The 20,925-nt window shown below is 47.6% G+C and overlaps 11 protein-coding genes across 20 annotated transcripts; 4 read left to right on the top strand and 7 right to left on the bottom strand.

Moving 5' to 3' along the window:
• Positions 1-714: 714 nt before the first annotated feature.
• Positions 715-3,040, top strand: FOIG_16016 (uncharacterized protein). Of its 10 annotated transcripts, none has more exons than XM_031217428.1 (5): positions 715-1,018; positions 1,093-1,226; positions 1,280-1,318; positions 1,523-1,976; positions 2,030-3,040. In XM_031217428.1, the coding sequence occupies exons 1-5, from the start codon at positions 845-847 to the stop codon at positions 2,954-2,956; spliced, it is 1,728 nt and encodes a 575-aa protein (XP_031052899.1). In that variant the 5' UTR covers positions 715-844; the 3' UTR covers positions 2,957-3,040. The 10 variants fall into 10 exon arrangements, with proteins under 10 accessions (XP_031052899.1, XP_031052907.1, XP_031052898.1 ...); XM_031217427.1 differs by having other exon boundaries at positions 737-1,018; positions 1,373-1,976; positions 2,030-3,037; XM_031217436.1 differs by having other exon boundaries at positions 1,280-1,976.
• Positions 3,041-3,795: 755 nt separating this feature from the next.
• On the top strand, positions 3,796-5,213 carry FOIG_16015 (uncharacterized protein; the record flags this gene model as incomplete). The annotated part of the gene is made up of 2 exons (XM_031217426.1): positions 3,796-3,838; positions 3,871-5,213. 2 exons carry the CDS (start codon positions 3,796-3,798, stop codon positions 5,157-5,159), a joined length of 1,332 nt encoding a protein of 443 aa, XP_031052897.1. The 3' UTR covers positions 5,160-5,213.
• On the bottom strand, positions 5,124-6,210 carry FOIG_16014 (uncharacterized protein). Its single transcript, XM_031217425.1, has 3 exons — positions 5,678-6,210; positions 5,452-5,627; positions 5,124-5,403 (listed from the first exon to the last, which is right to left on the bottom strand). Exons 1-3 carry the CDS (start codon positions 6,176-6,178, stop codon positions 5,172-5,174), a joined length of 909 nt encoding a protein of 302 aa, XP_031052896.1. The 5' UTR covers positions 6,179-6,210; the 3' UTR covers positions 5,124-5,171.
• A 21-nt stretch (positions 6,211-6,231) lies between these two features.
• On the bottom strand, positions 6,232-7,859 carry FOIG_16013 (uncharacterized protein). Its single transcript, XM_031217424.1, has one exon. It carries the CDS (start codon positions 7,837-7,839, stop codon positions 6,529-6,531), a length of 1,311 nt encoding a protein of 436 aa, XP_031052895.1. The 5' UTR covers positions 7,840-7,859; the 3' UTR covers positions 6,232-6,528.
• A 422-nt stretch (positions 7,860-8,281) lies between these two features.
• Positions 8,282-9,469, bottom strand: FOIG_16012 (uncharacterized protein; the record flags this gene model as incomplete). Its single annotated transcript, XM_031217423.1, has 2 exons — positions 8,282-9,218; positions 9,267-9,469. 2 exons carry the CDS (start codon positions 9,467-9,469, stop codon positions 8,282-8,284), a joined length of 1,140 nt encoding a protein of 379 aa, XP_031052894.1.
• Positions 9,470-10,670: 1,201 nt separating this feature from the next.
• On the bottom strand, positions 10,671-11,066 carry FOIG_16011 (uncharacterized protein; the record flags this gene model as incomplete). Its single annotated transcript, XM_031217422.1, has 1 exon — positions 10,671-11,066. The coding sequence occupies one exon, from the start codon at positions 11,064-11,066 to the stop codon at positions 10,671-10,673; it is 396 nt and encodes a 131-aa protein (XP_031052893.1).
• Positions 11,067-12,108: 1,042 nt separating this feature from the next.
• Positions 12,109-12,904, bottom strand: FOIG_16010 (uncharacterized protein; the record flags this gene model as incomplete). The annotated part of the gene is made up of 1 exon (XM_031217421.1): positions 12,109-12,904. The coding sequence occupies exon 1, from the start codon at positions 12,886-12,888 to the stop codon at positions 12,109-12,111; it is 780 nt and encodes a 259-aa protein (XP_031052892.1). The 5' UTR covers positions 12,889-12,904.
• An 816-nt stretch (positions 12,905-13,720) lies between these two features.
• FOIG_16009 (uncharacterized protein) lies at positions 13,721-14,242 on the top strand (the record flags this gene model as incomplete). The annotated part of the gene is made up of 1 exon (XM_031217420.1): positions 13,721-14,242. The coding sequence occupies one exon, from the start codon at positions 13,721-13,723 to the stop codon at positions 14,240-14,242; it is 522 nt and encodes a 173-aa protein (XP_031052891.1).
• An 889-nt stretch (positions 14,243-15,131) lies between these two features.
• Positions 15,132-17,887, top strand: FOIG_16008 (uncharacterized protein; the record flags this gene model as incomplete). The annotated part of the gene is made up of 11 exons (XM_031217419.1): positions 15,132-15,218; positions 15,277-15,309; positions 15,364-15,451; positions 15,504-15,526; positions 15,578-15,596; positions 15,650-15,772; positions 15,829-15,851; positions 15,900-15,937; positions 15,987-16,124; positions 16,176-16,595; positions 16,644-17,887. The coding sequence occupies 11 exons, from the start codon at positions 15,132-15,134 to the stop codon at positions 16,687-16,689; spliced, it is 1,038 nt and encodes a 345-aa protein (XP_031052890.1). The 3' UTR covers positions 16,690-17,887.
• FOIG_16007 (uncharacterized protein) lies at positions 16,722-17,916 on the bottom strand. Its single transcript, XM_031217418.1, has one exon. The coding sequence runs from the start codon at positions 17,772-17,774 to the stop codon at positions 16,914-16,916; it is 861 nt and encodes a 286-aa protein (XP_031052889.1). The 5' UTR covers positions 17,775-17,916; the 3' UTR covers positions 16,722-16,913.
• Positions 17,917-18,741: 825 nt separating this feature from the next.
• FOIG_16006 (uncharacterized protein) lies at positions 18,742-20,839 on the bottom strand (the record flags this gene model as incomplete). The annotated part of the gene is made up of 4 exons (XM_031217417.1): positions 18,742-19,275; positions 19,331-20,021; positions 20,103-20,297; positions 20,352-20,839. 4 exons carry the CDS (start codon positions 20,837-20,839, stop codon positions 18,742-18,744), a joined length of 1,908 nt encoding a protein of 635 aa, XP_031052888.1.
• Positions 20,840-20,925: the final 86 nt, after the last annotated feature.

The raw sequence follows: 20,925 nt of genomic DNA, 5'->3' as shown, positions 1-20,925 counted from the left end.
CACTGACGCGTTTGCAGAAATTGGACGCCATAGGAAAGGCCAATTTCGCGTGGCGAATGACTAATCCTCTATGGCCAATAGAGTTCCTGTAATTAGCGTGTAGATATGTTCCCGATTTCTCTAGCTCAGCACGTCCTGTGCTCCAGTAGGGGACTTTCGGGGCCTACGGCCCCCCGGACGAAAAATATACATAACATAACATAACATAACATAATGCAGATTCTGGAGACTTAAGGCTGAGGGCTGCTAAAGACGCTAGACTCGGGACGGGTGGCGGGGAGCCCGGACCTGACTATTAAGGTCTAGCCTTGGAGAACCAGTGGTCTGTGATTCGTTCACACGACTATCCTTGTTTCAGCTGTGCCTTAGCTTCTAGGGTCCCTGTCAACTGGGCAGACAGTCTGCAGGGCCGCAAAGATAATTAGAGCGTCAACGACGTAGTATCTGGAGATAATATGCACAGCAACAAAGGGATAGCGATGAATGGAATTTGAATTGAGAATGGAATGCGTGGAACTCGAATGACTGGAAGAGCCACGCCTGCGGAATTGATATCTGAGTCGTTCTGCAGCTTGGCGAGGTAGGCTGAGCAGTGAGCAGGCATTCTGAGACACACTGAGCAGGGATGTAGATATCACAACCAACAGATGTTACCTTGTGATCCATATATGTATGTGGAGGAGAAAGCCTCCGGCCAACTAATAGGATGTTGCGGAAAGTTTAGCTTTCGACAAAAGGCTCATATACAAATACCGCATCTGAGTCACAACGAAGATACTCTACAGTACCTACGCCGTCGGCCAACACTTCCCTTTCCATCTTTCAGTTTTCCAGACTCTCCATAATGTCTACCCCGTCCAAAGATCAGAAATGGGATCGCTATGATCTAGAGCAAAGAGGGTTTTACTACAATGACGACAGCCGTCCCCCAATGAAACCATTCCCACGGCATGTCGAGGCTCTCCGGCAGGCAATACTTGACTTTACATGTGAAAAAGACTATGATAGGAAACTAATTGTAAGTGGAGAGACTGTATTTTACCAAAGTGCTCATCTGTTTTCCGTAGATGGTCCATCTGACTAGCAACATAGGTTAAAATCGAAAATTCGGCTATGTACTTATACGAGACGAAAAGTGCCGAGCCGGCTTGGAAAGACTTCTTTCAAGAGAATTTCTTTCGCCCTCTTCTAGATGACGTCTCCGTCTCACAAGAAGACTCACGCAGGTCAGTTAAGAATTCTTTATCCTAAGAACTTTTAATAATATGCGACCTTTTAGAGTTTCACGAGCTAACTATTACTATGACACTGTAATATCGTAAGTAGTTTTATAAATGAGTATAAAAGCTTCCGACTAACGAGAATTTACCAGTGAATCAGATGATCTATGGGTTACATTTGACGGAAAGGGCAGCCTTGGTGATTCACTTCCTGATTTGTTTTACAACAAGAAACGCCCCCAACCCGATCGTGCTTTTTATTTTCCGATATACCATCTGACGGAAGAATCTCATGTTCCTAGAATAGTTGACCGCGAGGCCCTGAAGTGGCACAAAGCATCAATGCCAGCCCTTGTGGAGTCGTTCTCATGGCCCGATCTGAAAAGGCTTTATGCCCACGGCTTACGACCATCTCCCTTCCATGCTTTCGACAAAAGGAAGCCCCTAGAAAAACACCTGAAGTGCTTTCCATGGCTCGTTATTGAGCACAAGAAGATGCCTGAGACTGGCGAGAAATTGAAGGAGGTTGCTTACTGCCAAGCGGTCAATGGTAGCGGATGCGCCGTCAGGTTGAACCAGATCGCTGCGAAGTATACTCCTGAGTTGGCTAGACAGGCACATGTCCCTCCGATTCCAGCTGTGACCACAGTTGGGCCTGAAGTCAAGGTCTGGATAACGTATTATATCAAAGACTTTTTCCCATATTTCGACGATGAATACGACGAACAGCAGTTCCGCAGACACGATTCAGCTTATGTAAGTACAGATTTAGGAATCCGAGGCTGAGTTAGATTTATAATTCTTGGTAGATGATGCGATGCATTTGGGATGGAGATATGACTGAACCTGAGGATATTGTCAAGTTCCGACTCATACTCGAAAACATCCACACCTGGGCAACGCGAGTTTTCAAGCCATTGATCACCACATATATTGATCAATGGAGGTTTGTTCACTCTCCCTCTAGCCAACAGAGAATGGAGCTCTCGAGAAGTGCACTTCGATTTGTTCAGCGCGCTTTGGATGGACAGCCAGACCCCGAAGATGATGATCTGGATCAAGATGCCAATATGAGGCTAATGGAACTCTGCGATACATTCGTTCAAGCTGCGCACCAAATTATGGACGAGAAGCTTGAGAGGCTACGCCTGAAGAACCTGCAAGATTCATCCTTTAAACTTTCGCGCAGAAGGACACGCGCAGCCAGCGAACAACCTCCACAAACCATGAGCTGCTTGAGTCCTGATGTTGCACTATCACCTCCACACACTGATCCGCGTGGAAGCCCAAGGTTTCGAGCACGAAGCGTTTCACGGCCATGTACTCCGTCAAGCCCAACTCCTGGCGCGAGGTCCAGAGCACAGCAAGTCGCTTCACCTCTCCAGATAGCCATGGCAACCGCGGCAGCCAGGGGGGCCAAGAGACGAGAAAGCGGGAGTAAATCCCTCGAATCACCGCCTGAAATCGTACCTCAACTGACTCTCACACCTGAGGGAGCGGCTGATTACAAGATCCTCGATGACTCGCCTTCAATTGAATCGTCAAGCATCGACACACCAGCTGACGAGAGATATGGGGAAATCTTGATGCCCGGCGCCTTTCCATTAGTCACGCCGGCCAAATCCGTACAGTCTTCTGTTTCTGATATCGATCCCAACGAGGATGGGGTGGTGTCTAGTCACTTGCAAAACCTATCAAAGGGCTTCGCCAATATGTTCCTGGGACGAACTCCATAGTGAGAATGATGAAGCGAACGGTAGCAGCGGTACAGCTTGCTGGTAGATAAGTGTACTTTTATGTAATTGTTCAAATTGATACGTTATTATTTCTATGATAAGACCTTTTAATAGCCTAGTATTATTACTGCTATTATGAGTAGTACCTACCAGGGATTTATTAACTCTTAAAGCCCTAATACGAAAAGGTCTTCTAGTGCTAGTAAGTCTATTACTTGGCATAGTTAAGCAATTGCTAATAATCATAGATAACAATAACACCAGAACTATTACTATCCTTAAGCTATTCTAAGTCCTTTTATCTAACTTAAAGGTTTTATCTAGCCAGGCTCCTAATACTATTAAGTTCTATTACTGCTCTAGCGGAGGGTTGTTGCTCGGGTTCGGCTAGCATAGCGTCAGACCTGGATGGTTAAGACTTGGATGAATGGTGTGGTAAGTGAATCGCTGTCATACCATGGGCGTATGCAGCTAGTAATGAGATCAAAGGGCCCTTTAAAATGTATACCGATAAAAAGTAAATGCAATGAGAGACCAAGGAAAGGCGTATATGGGGTCTGGGACTCACTCCCAGCATAAATAGCTAAACTAAATATATTATATGTCCAAGCAAAGGGCCCAAATGGATATTCACAGCTAGATTCAAACTAATCGTCCTGTATATGCAGTAGCCATTCTCCTCAAAGTCCTCACACTAATACTTTCCAACGCTAGCTAAAACTTACAGCAAGTTAGGTAGTGATATACAGAGAGTAAAGCACGTGATGTAACTGCGGGGTACTTGGATTTCAGCCAATACTCCGCCCCTCACCACCAGCATCGAGTAAGAGAAATGCATAATGCCACGGCCAAAGGGCAAAGGCAAGATTAAGACCACTGAAAGTATAGCCATTCACTCACTCACCCCATCCTAGGTTGCTCGATTTGCTCGACGCGAAGGATCATCTGCGATCTTGGTCAACCGAGCTGTCAGAAATGTACTGGCAGGGGATTTACCTGCCCTGGGTATGGTCCGAGACTTCGATGGGTTCAGGGCGTGGCTATTCGTGGTCATCTTCGGGGTGTCCAATTTCCTATCCCTGAGGCTCCGGCATCGACCTCTACGCGAAGTTTTGACAGCAACACTCAACAACTATTAGATTATTATGACAAGAATATCGCCGGGTTAATGGTCTGGATCGACTCGGAAAAGAATTATTACCGCCAAAAGGTTCTACCTTTGGCTCAAACGAATGAAGCAGTCCGTCTCGCTATATGCGCAGTCTCGGCCCAGCATGCAGCAAGAGACTTCACGCCATCAAGTGTTTATGAGAAAGATAGGGACCATGTCTTGTCAATCATCATGCGCGGTGTTGACGACATGACCGCACATCCGCAGCTTGCAGTGACTGCCGATACAGCAGAATGGATGCTTTCGTCGATGATGGTCCTATCATCCTACGAGCTAGCTCATACTGGCGGTGCAGATGCTGCTGATTTCCATCGAAAGGCAGCTCGTGCTCTAGTCAACACTCTATCCACCCTGGACTTTCCTAAGAGTAGCCTTTTCGGCTTCTTGCAGAACCAGCTTTCCATGTATGATATTTTCGCATGTACTACTATCCTCGACGCGACAGACGTACAAGATGCGATTAGGCCTGTTGAGTACGGGGATGATAAGTCATTCTCCGCGTATCTACTGATTCTTCATGATGCGACGCTTATATCTCGAGGCGGTTCAGCTCAGGACTCAACTCGGGATTGGAGGGGCGAGCTTATTCAAGCACGAGGGGAGACATTAATGGAAGTTGGCAGCAGCGGGGTGTGCTCGAGTGCCGATCGTGGGGACTTTATACGTCTAGTTGACGCCCACCACAATGCTGCTCTGTTATACACTGCACGATGCCTTGGTCATCAATATGGCCCAGAAGAGACAGTCGGCCTGTTCGACTTGTTTCGACTACTGACTGGTATGGAGAATCTGCATGAGTGGATTCATAACCTCGCATGGCCAATCTTCATCGCCGGGACAGAATGCTACGGAGATGGCGACAGACAACGCATCTTGAGAGATCTATACCAGAGCTTGTCTGATGTCACAGGATTCAAACACCACGGAGATGTTCTCACTTTTCTCGAGACATTCTGGTCCAGCGGAGAATCAGACTGGCGCATACTGGCGAAGCAATGGGAAGGTCTCGGTAGAAGAATCCTAGCAGTTTGAGAAACAAACTATTTACTTCTTAACAGTCTCTTCGTCCTCAATTCCAAATATGACTTTCATCGGATCTCGATACTTGTAGAAGCCCAAAGCCGGTGGACAAATGCCATACCCTAGCAATCTGAGCATCTTGGGGGGGAAGTTCCGAGTTTTTGCAATCTCTGGGGGAATGCTCAGGTACTGGTTTTCTTCCTGCCTCAAGGTTCCCTTGCACATGAAGATACCGACAGTTTCTCGGGCATCATCCCTTTCCATGTTAGCTTGCATAATACAAGAAAAAGTGCAATAAACTTACTTGGTGATGTTGGCTCCGCCTGCATGATAAACGTTGCCCAGGAAGAGCATAGCATCGCCAATTTCCAGCTCTCCGGGAATTGCCTCTTCGTCTAGTGGACATCTATCAGGGCCCCAGAGATGACTCTTTGGGATGACAATGGTAGCGCCATTCTCTTTTGTCGTTTTGGTCAAAGCCTGGCGACGTTAGATAGTCGAAACGCTTCAATGAAAGAGGATGGGCTTACCGTAACACAACAGAGCATCACGGGCATGTCGCAATTCCTAGGATGATAATCCGAATCATCTCTATGAAGAGCCTGTTGCTTTCCACCAGGCTCAACGCGAAATCCAACAGCACTAGCAATGTACGGCTTTCCGAAAACCGTCAACTGCTCTTGGCCTTCCCAGTATGTGTACTTGCTACCCAGGACCTTTTCAGAAACGGATTGGACCAGAGGGTTGATAGCTAGTTCGACACATGCGTCTGAGGTAGCAAAGAAACCGGTTGCTCGCTTGGTGGTGGGAGGAAAGAAGCCGGAATCATCTTTGACATCTGAGTCAAAGAGTGGTTTCAGGTCGCTTCGGATCTGTTCACATAGAGATTTAGAAGCTATGTCTTTGACTATCAAGGCACCGTCTCTCTCTAGGGCGTTGATGATGGTGTCTGCAGTTGTTCCGGGGTCATTGGCATGCAATGTCGAGATTGCGGTTCCTGCCTCTGTGGGATAGGTTGAGGAAGAGCACATTTTTATAGCCGATGAGAAATTAACAGACAACACTAAGTAATCTAATGTTTGGAGAGGAATTTTAGGAACTGCAATTGCGAGCTATATGCTTTTTAACACTTGCTTGTTAGTCTAGTTCCAAACTTCTTACCCTTTCTCACACCAGCAACTTAATTAAGAAGGTAAATCGAGGTTTCTCCCAGTAACTTCCTAAATCAGTATAGCTTCAGCCCTATGTGGGTCTTCTCATCCCAACATCTAAAAAGGGAACACTCGGCAGTTAACCAAGCAATTAGTTTACTCCTTTACTCTTCTGCTAGTGCTTAATGTGCTCTGAAGCAAAGGTCTAAGAAGTGTAGTTATGTCCTCCATCACCGACCCTTGACCTTCCCATCTTTATCTAGTCCCAAGGCGCCAGAGATTTCTTGGATCATCTCCTCACCAGTGTTCCAATCATCAATCGCAAGCTCTGCTTCGATCTTGTTCAGCAGTCTTCCACCTCGAGCCGTCTTCCGAAACTTCTCCTTGTCTTCATCACCCATTGCCTCGAGAAACTCTTCCAGACTTCGCGCCAAAGGATCTTTTCTCTTGAGCTCTGCTTCAGAGGCTTCGGGCTTCTTGTCCTCGATCCACCGCGCTTGTGCCAGCTTGTACAAATAAGTTGGAATGGCTGTAAATGCAAAAGGAATCAAATAAGCGCCAATCACAAGCGCTGTGTCTTCCATAGCCCATATGCTTGTCCATTTCTCTTCCGCTTTAACCAGAAGTCCGTAAGACCAAGGGTAATCTTTTTCCAGTTGCCTTAGCATTGGGAGTGCTTGGCTGCGAACTTGGTCGAAGTGAGAGTATGTGTCTTTGGTCGTCCAGAAGGTCGAATTGCTTGCTGTGAGAGCCCGCATCTGCTCAAAGTAGGTGGGAAATACGCCAGGTATAGCCACTTCTCGGAGGGGTAGCTCAAATACTCGCACGGATACTGGTTCATGGTATGGAAAGTCCCGGTACTTCTTGGATCCCTTTCTTGCCGTCGCGTTGGTGGTGAAGTGTAATAGTGCTGGCGCAGTGACTCGCCATGACCCGCAAAGGAAGCTCTTATGGCAGGATACGTAGTGGAAGTTTGACCGCCCCAACTTCTCATGCTTATCTCTGTATTCCAGAAGCTTGACAAATGCTTGGTCCCAAGGATCATGAAGTATCGGGCCGTCGGGCTGTTTCCATGGCTCCATTTGCGCCGAAAGATAAATCCAATGCTGCCAAGGCTCGTCATTCGAATAGCGACGTGTCCTTCGATACAGGTTGTATAGACTTGCCATATTCTCAACGTTCTCTGTACTCCAACCCCTGGGTCTTCTGAGTCCCAGATGAGAAGTCCAATCCAGCGGGCTCTGAATCGGCGTTATCCCATATATAGGGTTAAAGCCATCTACAAAGCTGTCTCCATATGCATCGCCGAAAAACTCCAGGATCTTGATCTCGTAGAGATTGTTGACGAGGAGGCGAGCAAACTGGTCCATTGTTCCCGTGTACCATTGGACCAGAATGGGCCCTTGGATAAGTCCGAGTAATGTGGTGAGACAATAGAATGGGAGCATCATCCACAGGAGTTTCTTCATAGCACGACATAGTAATTTGAACGTTGCCCAGACTCGGCGGGTAAGGTATATGACGGGACTGAAGATCTTCATATTCAGAATGACCAAATGTGGTAAAGGGGAGAAAGATGAGGAGGGTAAGTGCGACGAGCAAGAGAGTTGAATGGGAGCAGTCTTGTTTTTGTAACCCGTTGTTTTTATCATGGTGGCTCACGGCTGTTGGTGCTGCCCTATGAGTCGGCTTCTGCCTAGATTATCGCCGAATTTTCAGCAAAGTGGAGAGTTTATGCATCTTTTTGGGAAACGTTAGCGATGAATTAATTTTATTTATGCTGTTGGTTGTGAAGTCAGGCCACAGATTGACTAATGCCAAGGCGCTATCTCTCGAACAAGACACTGCAATGGGATCGTGAATAGGGACTTTAATTGTCGCGATGACGGACATTTCTATCATGATTCATCGATTAACTATCCCTAGCAACTATCTGACACATCCTCGCCTCTCGGAGAAAACAACTCGGACCGGCATCCATATCTAGGACAGGTTGGGAAGCTTAAAGACACTGTCGGTAACCCAGTTATCTCCATTCAGATACCCAGCACTCATGACATAAAGCCAATCAGGGTTGTCCATAACCATAGCCTGTCGGGAATAAGCACCAGGCTGAGGAATATCATAGTAAACCCAAGAACCCGCAGCGCCAAGGTTGGTGTTGATGTAAATGCCATTGTCGCTGTTCGCAGTAACAATAAGAGATCCACTGGATCCTCCCGAAGGTGACCAGGTCAGATAAGGCGAAGAGCTGGGTGCACGGCTACCAGCTGTGAGAATCTGGTTTGGCGCACTGTCGAAGGTGAGAGGAGAGTCGGAGATACGGTAGTAAACAGGGAAAGCAGCATTGTTAGGTGAAGCTCCTCCGCCGTACTCAAAGGTCATCATCCACTTTCCATTAGGAAGCTTAGCAACGGTTGTCATACCAGGGCGTTGAGAGTAAGCAGTTCCTCGAACGTCGTTGACGACAGCATCCCAGGTGACACCGTCGCTAGAAGTCTGATGCACCAACTTCTGACCATACGAGGGATCGCGCTGATCGGAGTAGTAGCACACGAGCTTGTTGTTGTACACCATCAGGAAGGGCTCCCAGACAGGAGTTTCACCATTGTTGGGAACGGCCTTTCCTCCAGTAGCAATGTTGGAGATGTACTTCCAGGTCTTGCCGCTGTCGGTAGAAGCATAGAGGTCGATCTTGGTCTTACTGAGATCGGTGGGGATACTATTTCCAGCAAGGAGGATAGTTCCCTTGGCGAGGCTGCCGATGGCCTGGGGCAGAACGTATAGGAAGGGTTGGTAGCGGAGACCCCAGCCGTTCTTGGTATCCGTCACCTGGGATAGAGAGGTCCAAGTTGAGCCCTTGTCTTTGCTCTGGTAGATGGGGAAGTAGACCATAGGTGGCTCGGGGCTGTAGTTCTCCCTGTTCAACGTTAGTAAATACCGTACCGGATCTTCCGGATTGACTCACCAAGTAGCAAGAATAGTTCCATCAGCAAGCTGGACATTTCGCCCGTACAGCGTCTTGGGAGTGTTGTAGTTGGAGGGAGGCTTGTAAATGGTCTGGAACGTAACGGCATGATCCGCGACGGCCCGTTCCTCAATGGCTCTGCATGATGCAGGGTTGAGGAGAGCCAAGCATGATAATAACAGGGAAGCCTTGATGCCAAGCATGATGAAGAGAATGGTGTGAAATGTATGGATGAAGTGATCTGCTGGTGATCAAGAAGGGCGGACGAATGTCTGTTTAAATATCTTGGCATCATGACAGCATACCCCTGCCCGATTTGGTGTTACATTTCCCAAAGTTCTCTAAACTCTAAGCTATTCCTGGGTCGCAGAATGTCACCGTTCAGTCCAACCTAAACAAGACTCGTAATGCCCAACTAGTTTTGAACCTTTATCTTGACGCGCCAATTAACCTCTCAGAAACTGGCTCGACTCACCTAAATCGTCATGTTCCTGGCTCATAAGGTAGCGCACCAATTGACAACTGTCGCAAGAGTCTTTCCCCGTGTCATGTGCCGGTGGAAGCTCCACGCGCTAAGCTCTAGGTCCGGGGCGCTCCCCTTACATTGACTAGCGAGGTTCGGTCTGATTGGAGCGCATCGGAACGTTCTGGAGAATCTGGGGTCCCCAGGTCTCGTGGATTCGGCCTTCGGCACCTGATGTTTTGTTTTGATCTTGCAGCCAATCAGAATGGCATGTGAATGTTTTAATTGCCTCGGTCTATGGTACGATGCTTGGTGACTTGATCCTTTGTTTGGTAGATGAATTGTTTTATCTACTTGTCTATGCTAAAGCTCATATTGATGAGCCATGCGGGTAGCATTTAAAGCCCTTTCTTTAACTAGTGCAGACGTGAAAGCCATTTACTATAGCATTGAATATCGTTTGTAACTTGGCAGCTGCAGCAGAACAGGTAGCACTTTTATAGGAAGCACTCTTGGTCATTTCAGAAACCACTGCTGTTGATTGCAAAACACTAATCTTAATAGAGGAGTACATCGCGGATAACATTAGACATTGCCTTACCCAAACTGGGCAGGATAGCACTGACCATAGCAACGGCAGAGAAGATGGCGAAAATGGCAGCAGTGAACTTGATGATGTGGTGCTTAGATAATAGATCAATTTAATAGTGATGTTATTTAGTAATAAAGGGTTCATAATTACTTAAGATGCTAGATACAAGGGTAGTGTAGTATCTTATCTTGAGCGCATTTCATCTTAAGTGCACTTTATCTTAACACTATCTCAACTTAAGAGTATCTTATCCTCAAGTATAGAAACTTTAGCTCCATTTAGCTATTTACTATTGCCATCTATAAAGCCTATTATAAGACCGGATTAATACCATATATTAAATCCCCCCTCAACCGCACTGCGCTCTGAAGCTCGCCACGCCAGTGACCTCAAGCTGAGGCTGCAAACAACCCTCCGGATCCGCACTCGTCAAGATATCAATAATACCCCCATCATCACAGTTATCATTATTGTAGATGTACACCGAGCACTTATCACTGATCTCCCCAGTCGTGTAAGAGCCAAAGGAACCATTGCGGATTCCCTGAGTACACTCTTGGGTTCCGTCGCCGCTGTATGTGTCGCGGGCACCGGTACATCTTTCGCTGCTTTGATAGACGCTGAAAGACCAGGCTGGGTCTTGGCGGGTTGAGAGAGAGGTGGAAGGGTTGCGGCTCATGTGGATCGCGGCGGATTGGCTGAGGCCGAGGAGGGAGGTGATGGAGAGGATGGCTGTGAACTTCATATTGAATTGTTGGTGAGACTTGATAGTACTAAAGTTTATGACCTTTTGGCTGTCCTGTTTGCTTTGGTGTTGTATGATTATGTGCAATCTGTAGTATATGGTGTATGGTGTATAAGATGTGAAACTTCTGTCTCTGAAAGTATGTGGGTAAGATGCTTTGTTTATGATGTCTGTATATCTTTAATAGTTGAAGTCGACCTGACCTCTATATAGTGCCCAACTACTTCCATCGACCTCATTGTTTCCCTCCGTATATTTGCCAGATGATGCAATTGATCAACACGCAAACGCCTGATCACAGTGACATCGCAAGCCGCCTTCCGTAAGAGACGCCAAGATGGCTCTCATTGAATCCATCCACTGCAGAAATCAAGTCATTGTCAGCCTTGATCCTCAAGAACACGACGCCCGAGGCTCAAGCAGACTTCTAGCCCCCAACTACCCACTCACATGTCTTACAAAGGCGTACAAGAAGGATCAGTTGTGACGTCTGATCACCGCGTGGGGTTAGAGTTTAGTGATATTGGAGATGGATCGGCCCGCTACAGTAAGCGTAACAAATACTCTGGCGTGATCCTTCACCGTTCAAGACGACGATCGTATACACATCGGGCACTCTGTACGCCTTATGGGTAGATGACCCAATGGGACGCTGGTGCCTTGTCTCCACTGGTGAGCGTATAGCCTCCTTCAGATTTGGGTATTTAGCAACGCAGGAAGGACTTTTGTCGGGAGTGAAATTATGATACGTTTCTCTGCAGACTTCCATCTCGATTCCTTGGGGTTACTGAGTCATGAGCATATTGAGAAATGACTCGTTTGAGATCTGCATGTCAGAGTATGAGCGTGAATGGACCAGATATTTGCTTGGCGCTTACAGCTGAAGGTGATCAAGCCCCGCAGACATCAGTATGACGTTTGTCATTTCTCCAGCGTATGGGTTGAATGAGACAATTAGGAAGCTAATTATAGCGATTGAAGGATATGCCCATTAATGAATGTGTAAATGTATTTTTGACTACTCTATCGACGGTTTAACATTCTACTTTCGCTCTAGAACCTCTACCATCTCTGGCGTAGCCTTGCCCTGCTGCTGCAGTTGATTCGCAAGCTCAATAGCTGAAGTACCACTACTTTCAGCAGCCCTGGGATCAGCTCCATGTTGCATCAAGATTCTAGCTACGCCAACATGCCCAGCCTTGACTGCCACATGAAGAGGAGATGCACCAGTTCCAACAGAAGGCGCATCGCTGTCAGGCCGAGCCCCCTTCTCCAGTAGATACCGCATCATAGGTTCATTACCTCTCCTCGCCGCAGCAGCAAGTGCACCTGAATTCTCAACCTTAGCGCCATACTTCAACAGTAGGTCGATCGCTGCAGTGTCCTTGTACAGCCCTGCAACCAACGCAAGCGGATACGCAGCTGCATCAGGCTCTTGGTTGGGATCAGCCCCAGCCTCAAGAAGAAAGCGCAAAAAGTCAATGTGCTGTCGACCCATGCATGCAACGATGAGAGGTGTTCCCCGCATGTCGAACTGCATGTTGATCACAGATGGATCCTTGGTGAGCAAGGCCTGCATAAGCGGGATTGAGCCCGTGTTGACAGCTGCTCGGACGATTTCCTCGTTAACGGGGACTGAGCGGTACTTTGCCAAGAGGAAGCGGACAGCATCGAATTGGCAATTCTTTACGGCTGTTGTGAGCACCTCTTGGATGGTTTCTGGTGATGGGGGCTGTTTGGTGGTTGAGAGGAGGGTTCTCATTTGGTTGGCATCCCCAGTTGAGGCCAAAGCGATTAGCTGATCTTTGAGCGTGCCTGTCATATTCGCGATGTAAGGTGATGAATTCTTGGTGATGAGGTGTATTGAGTTGGAAGGTCTGAGTACGTTCTGATCCTTCAGAACTTTTTATGATCGACGTTGTTTTTTGTTTGTCATAGCCTGCGGCAACATCCCGTCCTGCATCACATGAGGCTGTACACTTCTTACATGAGATTTCTGATCGGCAATAATCGATTGCCTAGTAAGTGCGTCATTCACGGCGAGGCATCGAGGCTGTGGTTTTGCGTACCCCGCTATCTGGAGCGGGCGGCAGTTGGGAGATCTGCATAGCTGAGCTGACATCGATCCTTCGGGTGCTAAATTAGTCTTCCGTTTGGCTTGCTCCTTGCATCGGGGATTATTCCACCGACTTGGCATCCCGGGGCTGACTTCTTGCGATTCCACTTTGCTGACGGTTATGTTGATCTATGCTCATCGCGAGCGTGATGTTGATGGTGATGGTATCTGTCTCAGAGAACAAACAAGTTCATCGTCGACGATCTCGATCTTGGGAGAGGAACTTTTGAGTACGCTGCGGTCAGCCTGATATGGAGCCCACTGATACACTGGAGGCTTGAAAAGATGCGAAGGAGCTCTGTATGATGTCTAGGTGGGATGCGTGGACGCTCGAAAACAGGTCAAACAAGGCTTCGTCTTGTCTGCCAAGTCTCCCAAGTGCGTTGCTTGACAATAGTATAAAAACCGTTCCACGTCGCTCCATTCCAACCTCTATCACATCAAGGCAGCATACAAGCAACATCACAGTCTTTCGCTTCATTCCCTTCCATATCACAACACTCAATTTCATCCAGCCCCAACTCCCAAGCCATTCAAGATGAGACTCTCAAACATCCTCTCCCTCACCCTCGCCTTGATCGCTCCAGCCACCGTCCTCGCAGCCCCAGCAAACACTCTCCACCGTCGAGACTGCCCATCAGTTGACACCATTCGCCAATGGATCCGCGACAACGCCAGCGTCGGCGAAAACACAATCTTCTACACCGCCGGCGCAAAGCAAGAACAAGCCAAAGCCTTTGCCGAGCAAAAGGTCACAGACGGTAACTACTGGGGCAAAGTCTTTGACAACAACAAGTACCTCGACTGGATTGAAGAATGCGGCGAGGGTCCTGAGCAGGATAAGCTGTTTCCCCGAATGGGAGAAGCTCTTGCTAGGGAGTCTAGTGGAACGGCGTATGTGATCATGATCAAGGGCAATGCTATTGCCAATTTTTGGAAGGATAATGAGTATCCTTATCTTGATGAGAATGGTGTCAAGATCATTGCTGTCAATGCTGAGAACTTTGATGATCAGAAGGATTATAACGGTCAGCCTTTTAAGCGGGCTATTGAGTTCTAGATTGCAGCCATTGGCAAATTTAGTCAGAGAGCAGAGGCATTAAAGGAGATATTGAAATGGAGTTGATGGCAGGGACGATTGGCAGAAGTACTGTAGGACAGTCATTTAACTATCGCTGGCATACATAGTACACCTTAAGTATATATAGATAAACTAGGTCCTGTCAACAATACATTCAGAACAATTATAAGACCGCAGCAATTCATTAAATGACAATCCTTACAAGACCAAGGGTCAGTTCCTTCAATAGCGATTGGGTAAATGATAGCATCATGACTCGCTGGTATCAGATCACTGTATCATGTTTTGACCCCGCCTGTTTCTGTTCTTAAGGCTTAAGCTGTTGGTCCTCCCCTGTCTCGCGGATGCAGGATTCCATCCCCACGGAATCCAAAGCGTCCAACTGGGGGATGTAACCTTGCAGAAAGGATCAGAGATCCACCACTCTGCGTGGTCCAGCCATTCACGTCCATCCGCAGAACGAGCTGTCACCTTTGGGTAGACCATCGCGGCGTACTTGACATATGTAATCAAAAGACGTCAAACGTGTTTGAAGGTTTATTGGCCGTATGAGTCGTCTTTAAGGACTGGCTTTAATCGCAATCACAACGGTTTGGAGATGAACCTTGAACCGTGAGATTGCTCTTTGAAAATGCATAACGTGAAAATGCTACAGTGACATATGCTGGCTTCCGGCGCAGCACTTGGCATAGAAATACCTCGTTTCTTCAGGGTTTATTCGCAAATCAGACCACGAGCGGATAAAGTGCCAGGATCGAACCAACAGTCAACATGTCTCAAAAGCCGACGACCCCGCCCGTATCCTCAACATGCCATTTGACCTCTCTATCTGCACGATTATCACCAGCAGGAAATTGAGGTGCACAAGATGGCGAATGACAAATCTAAGAGTTCCTCGCCAGCTGCAGAGCAATCACCTCCTCGAGATGCTGACAGCCCTGAAGAGGCTCTTCTCGTAAGTGGGACGACGGAGCGGAACGATCGGCCAGGCTAGCATTGACCTCGACCATTAGGAAGCGGGTGATGACGACTCAGCACTTGGAGTTGTAAGTCCTCAGGCCCCATCATGGTGGCAATGGTAACTCAATGACTATATTAAGACCGATGATGAGTTATCGACCGCGTCTTTGCGCTCCAGTATTTACGAATACCATATGATCAATGGTCGCGGATATCATAAAGATGAGAGTAAGTGATAATCTGATCGCGTATCTTGTCTCTAATTAATTTATAATTATAGAATACTGGCTTCCAAGTGATCAAGTAAACCCTCCAATCCTTTTCGCTCTTACGTCTTCGCTAACATACTCCCAGAATGAATCAGAACGCCTAGGTAAACATTTCCAGCCTCTTCCTACAAGTTTGAAGCTGACAATGACGCAACAGATCTCCAGAACCACCAGCTCCTCTTAACTTTTGGCGGCAAGAGGTACTTCTCTCCCAACGCTGACACAGCAAAGCGAGTCCTTGATGTCGGAACTGGCACGGGAATTTGGGCGGTCGAGTTTGGTATGTTGAAACGTTCCTCGTGTTGAACAAGAGGCTAAGTGCGATATCGGTTGAAGCCGATGAACATCCCCACGCTGAGGTAAGATTAGCTATATAATTGTCTTGGGTAGACTCCTGATCGCAATAGGTCTTTGGTATCGATATTGCTCCTATACAGCCAGATTTGTAAGTATCTGACCTTAAGAATCCAATTATTCCTCTGATGGCATCCCAGCGTCCCTCCCAACTGCACCTTTGAGATCGACGATGCCGAGAAGGAATGGACGTGGACTAAGCCCTTCGACTATATCTTCGTCCGTCTCATGGTCGGCAGCATAGCAGACTGGGACAAGCTGATCCGCCAATGCTACGAGTACACCACTCCACACCCAAGGTCTCCGCTCCCCTTACTAACAGCATCCAGGAACTTGGAACCCGGAGGCTGGGTCGAAGTCATCGACCCAGTATTCCCCGCCAAATCCGAAGACGGAACCCTCAAGCCTGACTCACCCTTACACCGATGGGACGAACTAACCGCCAAAGGCGCCTTAGCTCTCGGTCGTCCCTTTGACGAAGGCGTGAACCACGAAAAGCGTCTTAAAGAAGCCGGCTTTGTCAACGTCACGCGCAAGGCGTTTAAATGGCCTACCAACACTTGGCCCAAGGATCCAAAGTTCAAGGAGATTGGGCTCTGGACCCTTGCTAATATCGAGAGGAATCTTGAGACTATTAGTAGCTTTTTGCTGAGGCAGGGACTTGGGATGAGTCAAGAGGAGATTCTGGTGTTTATTGCTGAGGTTAGGGCTGAGATGAGGAATTTGAAGGTCCATGCTTATTGGGAGGTGTAAGTATCTTTGAGGATATGGGTTGATAGAGCTGACCGGTTATGCAGGTTTGTTGTTACTGGGCAGAAGCCAGAGGAGCAGGCCCAAGAGTAGGCACATCAATTCAAGAGTACAGATATTGGAACGCGGATTTCTTCATGGTTCGAAATAGGCTCACAGATATGGACGCATTTCTTAACAGGTAAATTACTCGATATATAACATGTGATCAAAGCAAACACCTGAAAACATTATTATTCCTATTGCATTAACGAGCAACGCCTTGAACTCCAGGTGTGAAGGTAATAATAGAAAGACTCCGAGCCTAACATAACAGTCTAAGGCGTCGCACCAGCCATCAAATTTGTCCTCTCCTCCCTCTTCGCCTGCTTCAACGTCCTCACCCGCTGAATACTCTGCCACTTCTTCTCCCGCCTCTTATCCCTCAGACACATGCCCACCAAAACCGCCATGCACCCCGCAATAAGCGCCCCAAAGAAAGTCGCTACGACAATACCTTCAGTTCCAATGTCATTATGCTGTTCCATGCAGACTGTCGCGCCAGAGTCGGGGTGGATCTCGCAGAAGAGACCGGGGGCGCAGGTGCTGGATGTCATGCGGTTGGTGATGCATGATGCGCTTTCGGTGCGGCCGTCGGTTGTTATGGAGCATACTACGCTGGTTGAGACTGTTGTGCTATAGCATGATGCGCCGGGCTCGGTCGCTGTGATGCTGCTGCTTGATGTAGAGGTTGAGTCGGTCGATGATTCGGTGGAGGTTGATTCGACGGTTGATGAGGATTCTTGGGTAGTTGTTTCTTGTGTTGTAGACTCTTCGGTCGTCGACGTGGGCTCGTCAGTCGTCGTTGGTTTGTCCTCCGTTGTCGTAGTCTTCTCTTCCGTCGTGGTCGGTTCGTCTGTTGTAGTCTCTTCGGTTTTTTGAGTCTCCGATTTTGTTTCCGTCGTTTCCGACGAATCCGTATCTTGTCGCCGAACCCATTGTCGCCATCGTTGCACTAACGGCCCCTTCTCCCAAGGATCTTGCTGCACCTTCTGCGCATTGAGGGGAGCTTCGTGGTCACGGTTTATAGCGGTCGGTGCATCGTAATATGACGGATCGGGCGGTACGTCATTTGGCTGATGGCCCGCGACCAGTAAAGCGGGCAGGGCAAAGAATGGGGTCAGGGAAAGGAAGCGCATGCTGAAATTGCAAGAATAAATGACAGAACGAAAGAGGGAATGATTAAAGTTTTAAGTCCAAGAGCCTGCTGAGATGGCAGAAGAAGGTTTGCAGAAAGACAAAATGTTTTCTTGGTTGCGTGATAGCGGAGACATCATCTCGTATTACCATGTTACTATAAAAAGAACTCTGGCCGCGCGTAGCCAGCTCAGGTCGTTCCACAAGACGGCGATCAGTAGCACAGCCGCAAATTCATTGGATTAAATCCCGTAAGCTGACACATATATAGCAAGATTACGAGCTATACCACAGCCAAAGAGTGACAGGCTGTTCAATCAATTTTCTGTATATCCGACCGTTTGTTTCGAATTTCCCTTTCGGCTTAGTTGAAGGTGTCACGGGCTTAGCATGGTGATACCGTTGACCGTTCTGGCTGGAGTTTCTTAAAATAGGCGAACTAATCAGTGGCGTTTGAGCTGGGGGGTCTAAACGGCATGACGTCAAATTGTATGGTAAATGAGCACGTAGAAATCTAATAGCAAACTGGAAATCCAACAAAGGATATATCCAGACTGATTTTCTTTGCACAATGAGCAACGCCGTACTCAAAATATTAAGTTCGATGCTCGCGACTACACTCTAGTCAACGCCCAACAGTGATGGCAAATACCGGCCTGGAGATAGGACAAGACATTGGGACCTTGAAGCTGCAGGCTGATCATCCTCTCCAATATCAATCAATTGCCTTCGCCTTCCGTCTGTCAGCACTGTTACGAACTGCCGATTAATTAACCGACCGTTCCCATAGGTTGCGCCAGTTTCCTACGTGGTTATGACGACAATAGGGGAATTTAATATAAATAAATAGTGGTTATCCAATTTAGTATAGATGCTAGGGAAATTATCTGAACCCAGATTACACAATACCATTGCTTTTCAATTTAAACCAATCCTTCATATTCCTTCATCAGCAATGCGCAGTCATCCTTAGCTGGACACACTGCCGCTGCTATAGTCAGAGTCTCCCGTGGAACAACTCCACTCTGATTCTGAATCTTCTGTAACGTTGACATGCGGATCAGGAGCATTAGTCCACAAGCCAAGAAGTCTGCCCAGGCCTGTGCCGATTGTGTCCGGATCAGGAGACCATGAGTCGGAAAGTCGAAGCAGTTCCTCCATCTCGCCGTGAATTTGTTTCATAGTCGGAGAAGCACAAGTATATGCCGACGAACTGTCAGAAGTAGTAGTGTTTGCAGAAGGAAGGTTACCACTAGGACCAATATTCATAGGACGAATGATTCTAGGTGGAATACGACCCTGAGGATTGGAAACTGGCCAGCCTGGTGGTATTGGCACACCAACAAGTTGAATATTCAAAGTCATGCCAGGACGGCGTAGTGATTCCCACGCTTCATGTAAAATGACGGTTCCGTCATCGGTGCAGAAAACATACTTTCCTTCTTTCATGATTGATGCCGTGGTGAATCCCAAGTTGAGGCTCGAGAGTCTTTTATGCAACAACTGCAGTTAAAATAAATCAGCAGGTGCTAAAAGCTTAATTATATCCTTAACTCACATTAAGATCCTTGTATGCTTCATACGGGAAGGTGAGCTTTTTACCCGAGTATGGTTCAAAAACGTGTATGGGCTCTACCTCATCACCGAGTCGGAAGAAAAGAGAGATGGAAGCATCAGCCTGAATAGCAGCCTCGGACCTTCTACCGTTACGGTGTTTGAATGGAGGACTGGCGATTGACATGGCAATCCAAGTTCGTTCCCTAGAGCTCGATTGTTTGGCAGCATCGACACCCTCGTCGATTCGTTGGCGGACACGTTGATCGAGTGAGTCATATTGCTCGAGGAGTTCTGGACGCTTTCTCCACCTGGACTTGGAGGTCACCTGTGAGAGCGCGGACCTGACATGTTTGTCGTCTAGTTCAAGCCGTTTGAACGTCTTGCTCGGGACGCTATTCAAATGGGCGCCAAGATCGATTTGCCAAACCTCAAGATCTTGACCCTTCCATTCATCGTGCGATCCTGGCACGAGAATTCGTTTGATCCAGTTTCTGGTAGCAGTGATCAGACTTGAGCCATGTTCTTTGATCGACTTTTGATCGATTTGGGTTGGTTTGCTGGTGGTCTCTGCAGTGGTATCAGGCGATACCTCAGTGTCCTTGGACAGTTCCAAGGCCGGAGTTTGAGTGACTGGCATGGTTTCAACAGGTTTGATTTCTTCAACCTTTGTGTCAAGCGCAATGGTAGGTGTACTGCAAAATACCTTAGCGTCAGTCCAACTCAAATAGCTTTGTCGCCTAAAATAACGGAAACAGTTTTAAAAGGTGCTTTACCTTGAAACAGTGCAAGTGCTGTTGACATCTGTCAAGGAAACGTTGCTACTAGGTAGTGGTGGAGTAATGATGGTCCATTTGGCCACCTTCTTGGACCAATATTTGTAGTGACTTGCTCGTTGACTGGCCACTTGTCCTGCAAGCATTCGGATTGTATACTCGGTCTCAAAGCTACCTGGGACTCGAGTAAGTGCCCTAGTAGAATCATCAAGTTAGCAAAGATAGCATAGTAGGATGATCCGAGCTTACCGCATCTGGTGCTGCGCGATACTGCCCAAAAGATAGCGCAGCATGAGTTCAAACTTGATTTGCGTCAACCGGTGCCGAAAATACCTGAGTTGAACCTCGAGCCACTCCCAAGACTCCAAGCGCCAGACACTGGTGTGAGCGATGCAATACAGATACTTTCCTGTTTCCTCCCGCGGGATCTCATTGATCTCCTTGTCACCAACAACATTCTCTGTCTGCCGTACCAACATGATCAAAACACCGATGTAGATCTTTTCGCATGTGGCTGCTAGGCTCGCGATGTCTTCCAGGCATAGCTTGGTGAGGGCATCTTCATTCTCTTGAATCAGATGGCCAACTTTTGTTAATGTCAAGGCAGTCGAGTTGATCAAATTGATTAGCTTGGGAAGCGTTTGTCGGGCTCTTCTGTTGGCTTCCGAGTGTACTTGTAGGGAGCTTGCAAGACTGAGGCCTAGCTTGGCGACAGCCTCAATATCGTTGTGGGCCATGGTTCAAGAAGGACCAATGCGGCAATAAGAAAGGGAGGAAAATCCAGAAAATAGCTGAATGTTCTCTCGTTTTAGTAAAATCAGGC

Source organism: Fusarium odoratissimum (assembly GCF_000260195.1).
Source record: "Fusarium odoratissimum NRRL 54006 unplaced genomic scaffold supercont1.63, whole genome shotgun sequence".
Classification (NCBI taxonomy): Eukaryota; Fungi; Ascomycota; class Sordariomycetes; order Hypocreales; family Nectriaceae; genus Fusarium; species Fusarium odoratissimum.
This window is presented reverse-complemented; position numbering and strand designations above follow the sequence as displayed.